Genomic DNA, 14422 nt, shown 5'->3' on the forward strand with positions numbered 1-14422 from the left:
TGAATAATAGACATTAGAATTTAAAAAAATAAATCACATACACATACACAACTAAAACTGACCCATCAAAAATTTCATCTTCTCACCACCCTTAAGCCAAAACTAGGGCAACAATTCTCCCAGCAAGCTTCACTGCCACTGCAATGTTGTTCAATAGGACATTTCCAAACATTTAAAAACTGACCTGGCCACAACCCCATAAAAGTCTACAGATCATAAAGAACTGTGCTGGGATTATAAACCACGCAGAAGACAAGTCACTAGGACATCATTTTGACAACAAGCAGCAAACCCTGCAGCATAGGAAAACCCTAACAGGAGAACGAGGTGCATACCCCTCTCTCTGGGAATGCAAGGCCAGGACTGACACCCAAGATGCTCTTCTCTCAACCTCAGCAGTGGTGCCTTTCACAGAGCAACTATGCAGTCTCCCAAGACCACTGGGAAGGAGAGTCTGATACTGACAGTATTAGCTTGCCACGAGGCCATAAGCGAGGGAATGTGTGTGGTCTTGGTGAGAGAGCAGAGGTTTGGGAGATGTTGCTTTATATTGGCTTTCAGATCAGGAATTTGTACATATAGCCCGCAAACAACGTTTCTTGAAAACGTGAACATTCTTGAGTATGACAGCTCCATGTGAGGGGTCAGAAATGGCAGTCAAGTTCGTTTCACTGGGTAACAGCTGATTTGCGGACTGGAAAACAGGCTTCCTTGTTTACAGACATAACCACAAGGCTGCCAGGTGTGTGCTAAATCCACACAAATACACAGTTGCATTGGGAGAGCGACCAAACATGTTTTACATGGATTTATTTCAGAGAGGGAAATGCTTCATGTAAGGCTCTGTCAGTTTAAAAAGCAAGAAGAATGACCATCCACCTTTCCCAATTCAAGCCCTATATATCATAAATATGATAGCTACACACCACCAACTGATTACATACATCACGAGCTTTGATGAATGGAAAGCCCCTAAAAAGATAGCAACAAAACGAAGTTAGATCTTCATGTAAATACATCACCAGTTAAACCCAGTTAATACAACTATTTAGTAGTATGAACAGTATCCATACAGAATTGTGTATAAAAATAAATAAGCTCAAAACAAGGACCTGGAGGGCTCTGCTACGGAGAAAACAGAACAGAATTCAGCCTACTGGCTTGGTAATCACTCTCTGAACTGCTGAGAGGCCCCTTCAGCTCCTATGTTCAGGATGGTTGAGATTTCAGTCTCTCTTCTTTAAATGGTGATATTAATCGTTCTCTAATTTACCACCCTGTGTGACGAGGATGGACCTGCGATTAAGTGTCTCAGGAAGAAGACAGGAAACCACAGAGCTGTGAAACTCAAGTGCAAACACTGGGGATTCAACACTATAGTTTATGCAACAGCAATTCACATTACCATTTGCAAAAAAGTAGTCGGTTGTCCAGTGGGGATTAGAAACAGCCATTTAACATGAGCAACTGAACAGATATTTTACACAGTAACTACTTCAAGTACTATTTAAAATCAATTCTCTTTGTTTTCTTAAGCAATTGTTAATCCCCAATTTCCTGATTACTACCAAGTAAGTCACCTGAAGATCATCTAGAGCCATCTATTTCACTTAGCAAGCCTAAAGCTATAATTCAGCCATTTTATTTACTGTTCTGTGACAAAAATTACTATGAACAGCTATCCCCTGGATAAGAAATCAGCTAATGCTAGTTTGACTCACTAAATCTGATTTACTGAGTTAATAAGCCAGTTGATTTAGAATAGGTCTAATGCACATTTTTCATCCATTCTGCATTAAACTATTTCCCATGCCTAAAATGTCTTTTTTTCCCATTCATACGTATCCAAATTCCTACTTCTGTGCTGTAGGGCTTCGCTCAACTACACCTGCCTTTAATCAAACTTCTCTCACATGCACAATTGGTGATCATTTTAGTCTCCTCAAGACTCCCACGGAGTTACCTCTGTTGTGACACTTGAGAAACAACTTGAAACTCCCAATTACTTTTAATTTTTCTTCCTTAGAGGGCTCATTAGGCAGAAGCCATGTGTGAGTTACCTTTTTTCCTCTACACAAAGCACCAGAGACCACCCACATAATACAAGTTCCAAAATAAAGAACTCTAAATGACTGAAAAAGACAGGGAATGCAAACAGGTTACCTGTTGCTTTTTGCACTTTCTGCAGGACACAATGGCCGGAAACCAGACACTCCAGGTGGTAGCGCTTCAGGAGGGTAACATTCTTTACCAGCAGAGTATTTCCTTCCATTACTTACAGGCTTCTTTGCGGCCAAGACTACGTTTGACAAAGCATGAAAAGAAGGAATCAAGATGCACCAAAGGTCTACAGAGCAAATGTCACACGTGCACACGTCGAAAGGAATCAAAAAGGCACTTGACAACGATGCCAAGCCCATTAAAAAGAGGATCGGTTTTGTACAAAGGTTTTCCATAAGCCAGCATTTTTAAAAAACATAAGTTCTCTACAGTAACAAGTTATTTTAACTAAAACAAAAGTATTGAGATGTGCAGAAATGCAAAAATAAAAGTTTAAAAAAAATCCCAAAGTATGATACATTTTATGTATCATGCAGAAACACTCAAGTTTCCTGAATCTTAGAACACCTTTGGCATTTCTGAATCTCAAGGACACAGAAACACAGATACACCCATGACTTCTGCCAAACAGAATCTTCAGAAGTAGACCAAAAGTTAAATTTAAGATGAATTTTTCTATGTAAAAACAATACAAGTTATAAGGCTGCAAGTTGCTGGGGGGTAGGTGAGTCAATTTTACCCTCCTATAAGCCTGTCAACCTTCACTGCTCCTTTGATTTCATATAGAAAACACACAAAAAAACAAATGAAACCCACTGGATGAAAGAGTGAAATGTGGAGACTTACCCTATATTTCAGTAGTAAAGAGGCAAGTATCTTTATAGGAAACATTTGGTTGCAAAAACTAGACCTACGTGTTAATATTTTACTTAGAACAAGCCATATATTAAAATTCACATTTAAATATTTAATTTGAATTTACTGAAAACAAACATCATAGGTTAAAATGGTTATATTTATCCTTCAAAGCTACTATATTTTATGTTATTTTATTTATTTATTTTAATAGATCTTGATTGGAGTATAATTGCTTCACAATTCTGTGTTAGTTTCTGTTACACAACAAAGCGAATCAGCCATATGCATACACATGTCCCCATATCCCACCCTCTTGAGCCTCCCTCCCACCCTCCCTATCCCACCCCTCTAGGTCATCGCAAAGCACCAAGCTGATCTCCCTGTGCTATGCTGCTGCTTTCTACTATATTTTAGCAGCATTAGGATGCAGGGTAAAATGGAGTGTATTCGGTAATATAGGACAAATATTTCATAGAGTGTAGCTTATTGATAATCACCACACGATCCTCTGTGATTTACATGCCTCTTAAAAATATATAGGAGGGCTTCCCTGGTGGCGCAGTGGTTGAGAGTCCACCTGCCGATGCAGGGGACACGGGTTCGTGCCCCGGTCCAGGAAGATCCCACATGCTGCGGAGAAACTGGGCCCGTGAGCCATGGCCGCTGAGCCTGTGCTCCGCAACGGGAGAGGCCACAAAAGTGAGAGGCCCGCGTACCACACACGCACACACACACACAATATATATATATATATATATATATATATATATATATATATATATATATATATATATATATATATATATGTATTAAAATTTTTTAAAATTACACTTTTCTTGTTAGGAGATTAAAAAATTTCTAATAAAAGTTCCCATCTCGGGCTTCCCTGGTGGCGCGGTGGTTGGGGGTCCGCCTGCCGATGCGGGGGACGCGGGTTCGTGCCCCGGTCTGGGAAGATCCCACATGCCGCGGAGCGGCTGGGCGTGTGAGCCATGGCCGCTGAGCCTGCGCGTCCGGAGCCTGTGCTCCGCAGCGGGAGAGGCCGCAGCAGTGGGAGGCCCGCGTACCGCAAAAAAAAAAAAAAAAAAAAAAAAAAAAAAAAGTTCCCATCTTTTATTAGGCATACATAAGTACAATATAAATGTGACACAATTCACACCATTATTTCACCCCTATACTCCCCTGGATCTAGGTATATACCCAGATACTGATTTGGCTTACCTCTATGTCTCCAAATAACTGAGGCAAATACAAAAAAAAAAGCCCAAGAAATAAAATTACTCTTAAAAGAGCTCAATGAGCTTGTATACTGCAGTTACATTTCCACTTTGTTTAATCATGCTAGCTAAAAAAAAATGTTTAACTGTTCTCATTCCATGATGCCCTATTATTCTGTACTGATTTTACAGAATTCCAAATATGTTGTACATATACATGTTTTATTTATATATCCTTCCATTTCTAATATCATAGCAAAAGTCAATGTAGCTATTTTAAGAATGCTTTACATAGGATATAAATTTTTAATAATAATATCTAATTAGTGTGATATCACAAATCTTAACTTCTTTGAATGTACTATTTGATTATTAAAATATCACTCTCTTTAGCGGAGGGGGTAGCGGAGGCGCGCGGGAGAATCCATGTCCTTCTTAGAACCGTTTCCTCTAAATACTTTTAAACCAACAGCTCTTGGCGAAAGTCTTCATCCCTTTAAGGCTAAGTTCTCGCGAGACGACAAGACGCCGGATAGCTTAATCGCACGTTGTGCCTGCGCGCGCTGGGGCAGCTCGCACTTCCGCCCGAGGCGTGTTGCGACTCACAGCAGCTGCCGGTCTCGCGTGGTGACGCAGCTGTTTTTTCTCGGCTAGGTCTGCTGTAACGGACGGAGGCCGCCTGAGCTGCGGAGTTGCAGAATCTGGCGTTCGGAGCTGCGGTTCTTGGCGAGATTTCGCGTTGCCCGTCCTCAGCCGTTTCACCGATAATCAGCGGATCGCTTTGCCAAGTGCCGGGAAGAACAAAGGAATTCGGAAGGAGACTCTCGGCTCCCGGCCGCCTTTCTCTGAGTGGCTTCGTTTCCCGCTCGCGCCTGTCCGGAGAAACTGGACTTATAACCGTCACTGGATTGTAAGTACCCGAGGCGAAGAGAGCTCACTACGCCCCGCTTTTTGCGTATCTTTGTTCCGGGAGAGTTTGTGGATTGGGAGTATCTGCTGAGCCTTACTTTCTGTGCCGAAAATCATTCCGTAGGAGCCGCCATTTGCTTTCCCTGCGTTGTCCTGCAGCGGCAGGACAACCTCTATCTAGAGGTTGGAACTTGGCATTGCAGCTAACAGATTTAAATGGACCTGAGTAAGGCAATGCGTCATTAACGACTGGTATTGTCACAGCATATTTAGAAAGACTTGGAACTTAATTCCGAATAGACGCTTAGTTGCTCTTCTACCTAGAACTCTTTGTAATTAAAGACGTCAATTTATAAAGAACTGGTCTTTCTGTTGAAATAGCTGAAATTTTTTAGTGCAACCAGTGGTTATTAGAGAAAAACTGAGTCACAAAGAAGTAAAGATGAGTAAGAGCAAAGATGATGCTCCTCACGAAGTAGAGAGCCAGTTTATCTTACGCCTACCTCCGGAGTATGCCTCTACTGTGAGGCGGGCGATACAGTCTGGTCATGTCAACCTGAAGGACAGACTGACAATTGAGTTACACCCTGATGGGCGTCATGGAATTGTCAGAGTGGACCAGGTCCCATTGGCGTCAAAATTGGTAGATCTGCCATGTGTTATGGAAAGTTTGAAAACCATTGATAAAAAAACCTTTTACAAGACAGCTGATATCTCTCAGATGCTTGTCTGTACAGCTGATGGTGATCTCTATCCTCCTGTTGAGGAACCAGTTGCCACTGCTGATCCCAAAGCAAGCAAGAAAAAGGATAAGGACAAAGAGAAAAAGTTTATATGGAACCATGGAATTACTCTGCCTCTAAAAAATGTCAGAAAGAGAAGGTTCCGTAAGACAGCAAAGAAGAAATATATTGAGTCTCCAGATGTGGAAAAAGAAGTAAAGCGGTTGCTGAGCACAGATGCTGAAGCTGTCAGTACCCGTTGGGAAATAATTGCTGAAGATGAAACAAAAGAAGCAGAAAGTCAAGGCCTTGATATCTCTTCCCCAGGAATGTCTGGCCACAGGCAGGGCCATGACTCATTAGAACATGATGAGCTTCGGGAGATATTCAATGACCTCAGCAGCAGCAGTGAAGATGAAGATGAGACACAGCATCAAGATGAAGAAGATATAAACATCATTGACACTGAGGAAGATCTGGAAAGGCAGCTACAGCACAAGCTAAATGAGTCAGATGAACACCACCAAGAAAACGAGGGAACTAATCAGCTGGTTATGGGAATTCAGAAACAGATTGATAACATGAAAGGCAAGCTCCAAGAGACCCAGGACAGGGCAAAGCGACAGGAGGATCTCATCATGAAAGTGGAGAACCTGGCTCTCAAGAACAGATTTCAGGCTGTGCTGGATGAACTGAAACAAAAGGAAGACCGAGAAAAGGAGCAGCTCAGCTCTTTGCAAGAAGAGCTAGAATCACTCCTAGAGAAGTGAGGAGAGTTTTGATACTTAATTTCATTCCTGACAGTGGTCAGCCTTGAAAGAAAAACTTTGTTTTCATCACCTGGACTAGATAGTAAAACTTTGCAGTAGTTCCCAGTTTCCTCCACTGCCTTCTATTGGATTTGTTTTATAATTGTGAATTTCTATCTCATTTGTTTTTTGGAACCACTTCGGTGGGTGTTTGTCCTGTAGTAAGTAGGAATGTATAGACAGATAAATGTAGGGAAGTTGTAGGATTAGTGGAGTGAACAGTTCAGTTTGGTAATTAATCACAGCTTCACTGCAGGACTTTGCTGCTGTTTCTCCGTTTACCAGAAGCTGCCATTGCTACTCTGTGATGCCATCTGAGATAAATTAGTAGATTCTAGTTTGGTGGCAGTGAAGTTTGTTTACATACGTTTTCCCATGCTGTAGCTATTTCCCAGTTATTCAAAGCAGTTTTCCACATTTTGCATTGCAAATCATTTCATAAAGTTGTTTTAACAATAAATAAAAGCAAGTAATTTTCACCTTAAAAAAAATAAAATAAAATATCACTCTTGAAATAACAATTGGCAGACGATCATAAGCTTTTTTTTGACTTCATAAACACTCTTAACAACTTATTTAATACACTATTGTCCAAGCAAGTTGATTAATAGAGAATCAAAAACATACAACTTGAAGTAGAAAAAAAAAAGCTGTATTTATGAAGATGTTTACAATAGTTTATTTGAGGTTATTTCCAATTTTTCACCAATTTAAAAAATTGACCTACTCAATGAAACCTTGTGAATGCAATGTTAAAAAGTATAACTATGAATCACAGAATTTAAATTTAGTATGAAAAGATAAGAATGGCAAATTATATTGAAGCTATGTGGAATTATGTTTATAGACAGCAGGAAGAGAAAATTAAAATGTAAATATTGCTTGATAGGATAATGGGATTAGAGGTGGTCTTTTAAATTTTTCATTTTTATGCTAATACCTTTATAAAACCCAAAAATCTTCAAACAACACATTTTTTAAAAATTGTGGTAAACGACACAAAACAGAAAATTTATAATTTTAACCATTTTAAAGTGGACCGTTCATTGATATGAAGTCAACAAATTTTTAAAACTTTCAGAGGGCACCTGAATAAAAGATGTGTTGTCCACTGGTGATTTTAATGTATCTGGTATATAACTAAAGTCACCACAAAACCCTTTCTGGGAAATTGGCAGATCATAAACATAAAAAATTTATTTTGCTTTTTATTAAACCTTATTGTTTTGCTGTTTCAATATTCAAATTTACTCACAAGAAAGAGTCAGTTTCATATTAGATTTGGTTTCACAAATGCTGCTCTTGCTATTCATTCTTATCACCAAAAAAAAAAAGACTATTTGTGACTAACGATAATATGTTACAGAAAATAAAAAGTTAAAAGGTTTTCAATCTGCATATCTGGGAACCTAAATTAAAGCATCACACAACATTTTCAAAAACAGAAAAGCCATTTGATTTGACTAAAATCTTAGTTTTAAGATGGCAGAAAGTACCTTGATAATTTTCTTTTAAGAAAGAAAGAAAACCAAGCCATTAAAGAGAAATTCTTCCAAGAGAACTGAAACATGCTATATACCTCTGACTTGGCACTCCTTCCATCTGGAGAACTTGTTTGGTAACTTTTCATCACAGAATGATCTAAAGTAAAATGAATTGAAATTAGACTAATTATTTTCCAATGAGTGGCTATTTCCATTTAAAACCAAAAGCCAACTAATTATTGCTTTTCCCAGACATTTAAATATGAAATCTACATTATATAATTATACACTTATTTCCCCCTTTGTGTATTCTAATTTCTTCCTCAGAAACCTAAGATGCCATCTTGCAGACTGCCCACAGTGGCTACTATTTTGGCAGCAGCAAAGGTCAACTTGAAACATTTTGCATCTGAAGTGGCTTTGGATACCTTTGGATACAAAGTACAGTCTGAGCACCGTCCAGACGCTTAGATACCTAAAGAGCATCTAAGATATCAAACCAGGACATCCAAGATAACAAACCAAGTCCTGATATTCCCTCAAAAGCTGCTCCTCCCATCAGCTCCCTTCTTCTAAGTGATACTACCCAGTTGCACACATAATCATCAACGACTTGTCTCCTTGTTACTATTTCCTTCATACCTCACATCTATCTGCAGGTCTTGAGAGCTACACCCTCAAAACACAACCTGAATTCAACCACTTTTCATTTGCTGCAAACTTCCAACCTAACCTAGGCCATAAACATCTCTTATTTGGAGCACTGTGATAGTCTCCTAACTGGTCTCCCTGTTCCTCTTCTTTTTTTTTTTTTTTTTTTGCTGTACACGGGCCTCTCACTGTTGTGGCCTCTCTCGTTGCGGAGCACAGGCTCCGGACGCGCAGGCTCAGCGGCCATGGCTCATGGGCCCAGTCGCTCCGCGGCATGTGGGATCTTCCCGGACCGGGGCACGAACCCGCGTCCCCTGCATCGGCAGGCGGATTCTCAACCACTGCGGCACCAGGGAAGCCCCCTGTTCCTCTTCTTTATCCTCCCAAGTCCCTTCTCTATACCAGGTCACCTTATTCAGATACGATTTGGATCATGCCTTTTTCCAGTTCAAACCCCTCTACTCATTTAGAATAATCCACATCTTTACTCTGGCCTTCAAGACTTTACAAGAGCAGACCCCTGGCTAGCTCCTTGACCTCATGTCATACCACACTCTTCTTCACTCAGTACTCTGCCCAGATTGGCCTCCTTGCTTTTCCTTAAATACTCCACCCACCTACATGCCTACATACTCATTGCCTCCTTGTCCTGGAATGTGCTTACTCCACATCTTCCATGGCTTGCTCCTCTCTTCATTCAGGTCTCCGTTCAAATGCCACTTCTCCAGTGAAGCTGTCCCCTAACAAACCTATCCAATGGAGTCCTACCTGCTCTCCCTCACTCTCCTTACATTAAGATAGTTTTGCACTTCCTACTCTCTAAAATTATATGACTTATCTGTTTACTCATTTCTATCTGATGTCCTTCACTAGAATGTAAGTTCCATGAGGGCAAGACTTTTGTCTGTCTGGTTCACTGCTTTATCCCTAGTCCCTAAACCCGTATCTGGCACACAGAAGATGATTACAAAATTACTTGTGAATCTGACAAATGAATAAAGTACTCCTGGCAAGAATTCAGAGGCTGCACAGGAAAGAAAGAATGCTCTTGGTGGAAGCAGGCTTAGTATCTAGGTTCACCTCTATTCAGAGTAGAGATAAGAAAAATTGACAAGTATAATTCACTTTAGTTAGTACAGTAGCTTCTAAAAACATAAGGGAAGTGCAACACTAGAAAAGTACAGTTGAAGCTTGAACAACATGGGTTTGAACCTCGCGGGTCCACTGACACACGCATAGTTTTCAATACATATGTACTATCGTCCTACATGATCCAAGGTTGGTTGAATCCACAGATGTGGAACCACTGACTATAAACTTATACCCAGATCTTGAACTGTGTAGGGGTCGACACCCCTAACCCCACGTTGTTCACGGGCCAACTGGATATGATGAGGAAAGTTAAACACATTAAGTTTTAAAAAACTGTCAATACCTGAACAAATTGTTTTTGTTTTGCTATGTGTTCATCAATTTAAAAAAAGTGACCACATACCAACAAGCAGATTTTTTCTTATATCCAGAACGAGCAGAGTTCTGTTGGTTTCAGGGGCCTTTAGTAAAGCCTTTGCTCCTTCACTGGTGAGGCCGCACTGCTGCAGGTCAAGTGCTTTCGATGAAAGACAAAAGGTCACTTGCTAACTCTACAGATTTAACATATAGACAACTCTCATTTTCTCACGTGTGGAAGAGTCCTGCACAAGACAAGTCATGGCAGGTTTGTAATTTTGGGTATGGAAAAAAACAGAAACATATACGCACACACATAATGCATAATCCAATTTAAAAACCTCTTCTTGGATGTGCAGTGATAACCCTGGCTTTAGTACCAATAAATCATACAACGTATTTTACAATTACAGAACTGAAAAATAACTGTATATAACCTATGAGCAAAAAGCATCACAAAATGAATCTCAGTTCATAATTAGCAAGGGCGGCAGGGGCATGTAAACCTCACAAGCAAAACCTGGTGGAGCTCAGAAATGCACTGCATTCTTTTGATCATGATCTTCAGCTCCAAATCACACTTGAAACTAGTTCAAAGGGGAAAACAAAATAGAAGAAATGTAATAACTGTTAGTTTTAGAGGAAAAAAAGACAAATCTAAGAGGATACAAATAATAAAAACTTTCAACAATGTGTGAATAGAGAATACATACTAAAAACCTATCATGAAAGTAGGATGGTCAAGAACCCTCGCAGTAAAAGGTCAGACAAAACCCAGAAAAACTGATCATGAAATCTAGTAGTTCTGGGGCTGAACAACCTACTCATTTAAACCAAAGGGATCATCACTAAAGCACAGGTATTAAAAAATATTACATGAAAGGAAACTATCATGAGTCTTATGTTTAAGTGTTGTGTGGACCATCACATTAAAATAACTGGAGTCTCTCAACACCCCCATGACGCACAGAAATAGCAAGTCAGACATACGGATCTGACAGGATATGATACAACCCTTACAAACTCTCACTACAGAAGAATGGACACAGGGTATAATTAACCAAATAGCCAAATTAATACAAACAGCCAGTAAACCTCACCAGTCAATCAAATGAATACAAAATAAAACAAAATGTGGTTATTGTCCTATCAGATGAAGCCAAGATTCTGTAAGAAAGCCTTTAAATAATGTCTATACCCTTTGGATCCAACAACTCTCTTTCTAAGAATTTAACCAAAAGAAATAGTCAGAGATATAGGTAAGGATATATATCAGAGTACTCTTTGTAACTGAAAAACTGGGCAAAGCTTATATACAAGAATGGATAAGCTATGTGCACTGTGGCATATTCATATAATGGAATACTGAACAATCACAAAAAATGATGTAGGAGATGCAAATTTACTGACTTGCTAAAATGCTCATACTAAATTAATTGAAAAAAGTTATAAAATTTGGAGTAATCCCACTTGCATAGAAAATGGACAGGTACTCATTTTTGTAGTTTCACATTTTTTTACAAGTGCTACAGGCCAGTGTTTGTGAGAGGCAGGCTTCACATCTACTGTTGGGGTGGACTACAAATTGGCATAGCCTTTCTGGGTGGTAATTTGGCCATGTGTATCAAATGTCTTAAAAATAGGTCACACTTAGTCATTCCACTTGTAGTACCTTATTCTACAGAAGTAATCCTGATGCACACAGAGATGTATATACAACGTATTCACATTGTTTCTGACAGGGAAAAGCAAACTGTCTAAATAGAATTGCAAAGAATTGATTAAACTATGGGACATCAATACGACGCAATACTACATGATACATCTTTAAGTGAAAAAAGCAGGAATGTGAAATAGCAAGTATACTACAATTCTATTTTTGGAATCCCTAAGTGTACATATATATTTGTAGAAGAAAAAAAGACTGAAAGTATATACGCCAAAATGAACAGTGATTATATCTGGGTATTAAAATTATAGGTTCTCTTGTAACTCTGTATTTTCTGTAAAGGATATATGCAACTCTTAGAGAAAATTGAAAAGCAAAATAAAAGCTATCAGTAAAATGAGGCTTTAAAACATCCTATCACAATAGTATCATGCCAAAAGCTAAGCATATTTCATATTAAAAATTCAATATTTTCAATTTTAGAATTTCCCTCTAAGCCATAAATCCTCACTAAGAGATTCTGCCAAAGCACTTGCACCCAGGTCACCAATGAGCGGGTTGCAGTTCAGACTGATGCGCCTCAAACCAGCCATGCAGTCAAGATCACGTCTCCTGGAATGAAGACTCTCAGCCCAGGTTTCTTCATGCCTTCTGGTAGTCGGATACTTCAAAGATTTAATGGGATGAAATTAAGATGCTTGAATAAGGAAACAGGGTGTGCCTGAGTATGGCTTATTCTGTCAGAGAGTTACACACACACACAGATCAAGCATATATGCCAGGAGCATCAACCTGAGAAATTCAACAGTCACTTCTGGTTTACGAGTCCAGTGACCCAGATTCTGCTCGGTCAGTGATTGGATTCTAGCCACTGCATTTCCTGTTTCTGAACACTTATGCAAAGTTGGACAACTCAATTACAGTCTATGAATTATTTTCCTTATCTTCTAAGTCAGGGAATTGGTTCTAAATTCTATCTTTGCTGAGGCCCTATATTTCATCATCCTGTCCTCCAATGGCCTCCAAACACCTGACTGGGCAAACCATAAAAAAACTTTCTAATATGCATCTTATTTATTAACACATTATATACACAAAGTTCCATACATATAATTTATGTACATGATAAACTACACAGATTTTTAAAAATAATACAAAGGTAAAAATGTTCTAATATTTTCTTTTCCTAACTCCTAAGGCATTATTTTATTTTACTTATTTTTTTATAAAGATTTATTTATTTATTTGCTTGTTTGTTTGTTTGGCTGTGCCGGGTCTTTAGTTGCAGCATGCCGGATCTTTTAGTTGTGGCATGTGGGCTCTTAGTTATGGCAGGCATGTGGGATCTAGTTCCTTGAGCAGGGATCGAACCCAAGCCCCCTACATTGGGAGCACATAGTGTTAACTGCTGGACCGCCAGGGAAGTCTCAAGCATTATTTTAAAAACTATATTTACAAAATGTATCTCACATGCTACTTAGGGTGTGCACACAAGCTTTAGAGGCCTGGACTATGCAGAGCCAGTTTGATGTGCCTTGGGAAAATAATGGTTTGACATTTAAGCAAAAGTACTGTCTTGAAGATATTCAATTCTTTATATTCATAAAGTAAATTTTGGTAACAGGGAACACTGACTGTCAATGAAAAAAGTCTTATTACATTCCTGAAAATGTAAAAGACTCAAAGTGCCTTTGTTACTCTATAAGGAAAATCATTAGTGTCATTTTTCTATTAACAATAACTTATTAAAGCTCCAAGCAGAAACAACAGCAATCACTTACACAGCACTTAGTATGTGCCAGGCACTATTTATACAAATAAGTGCATTTAAACCTCATAATGAGGCATAGAGGTTAAGTGATTTGCCCATGGTCACTAGCTATGAAATGGGAGAAAGGGGATTTGAACCTAGGCCATTTGGCTTCCGCACCCAAGTTCCTGACTGTTTTCTACCTCAGGGGTCAATGGACTTGCCCTGTATAAGCTCAAAGAAGTTTTCAATTTTTAAAATCTAAATTTAAACATTTCCAGATTTGTGGGCTATACAGTTTCTGTTGCAACTACTCGGCCCCACTGGTGTAGGGTGAAAGGAGCCATAACTACCACGTAAACAATGGGTGCGACTATGTTCCAGAAAAACTTCCTTTACAAAGCCAGGCGACGGGCTGGATCTGGCCCACCAGCCAGAGTTTACCTATCCCTGATCTGCACCATCAAACTATTAAAAAGCCTTCATGTCAAATTATTAACTAACTTTAGGCCTAAATACAGTCATTATAACCACTGTAAAGTTGTTAAGGCATTATTTCAAAAACTGTATTTACAAATTGCTGATGTACTGACTTTTATTAGTTTAAAAACTACAACAGCTAATAAACACTTGATTCATTTAAGTCTTGAAGACTAGAATGGCATAGTTTCTTCACAGTATTACAATAAATGTTTTCAGTAAAAAAATACATAAAAGTATTATTAGGTATTATATATTAAATCTCTTATTTCTAAAATTAAGTGGACTATCTTTCCTAAATGGTAGAATCCCAAACTGAAAACTCGTCATATTCTTTCAGCAAAATGAAAGCTGTGCTCACAT

The 14422-nt window shown here is 38.9% G+C and overlaps 1 protein-coding gene and 1 long non-coding RNA gene across 2 annotated transcripts in view; both read left to right on the forward strand.

Annotated features, from left to right (window-relative positions):
- Positions 1 to 14422, forward strand: part of LOC308610935 — a 178391-nt gene that overhangs the window by 123946 nt on the left and 40023 nt on the right. The gene's annotated exons all lie outside the window — the stretch shown is intronic.
- Positions 5317 to 7077, forward strand: LOC308610901 (transcription initiation factor TFIID subunit 7-like). Its single transcript, XM_081259891.1, has one exon. It carries the CDS (start codon positions 5488 to 5490, stop codon positions 6535 to 6537), a length of 1050 nt encoding a protein of 349 aa, XP_081116017.1. The 5' UTR covers positions 5317 to 5487; the 3' UTR covers positions 6538 to 7077.

The sequence above is a fragment of the Mesoplodon bidens genome, assembly GCF_964165515.1.
Source record: "Mesoplodon bidens genome assembly, contig: HAP1_SCAFFOLD_96, whole genome shotgun sequence".
Lineage (NCBI taxonomy): Eukaryota > Metazoa > Chordata > Mammalia > Artiodactyla > Ziphiidae > Mesoplodon > Mesoplodon bidens.

What these genes read in the sequence shown, in the direction of transcription:
- LOC308610901 (XM_081259891.1), top strand. Translation starts at nt 5,488, where the DNA reads ATGAGTAAGAGCAAAGATGATGCTCCTCACGAAGTAGAGAGCCAGTTT.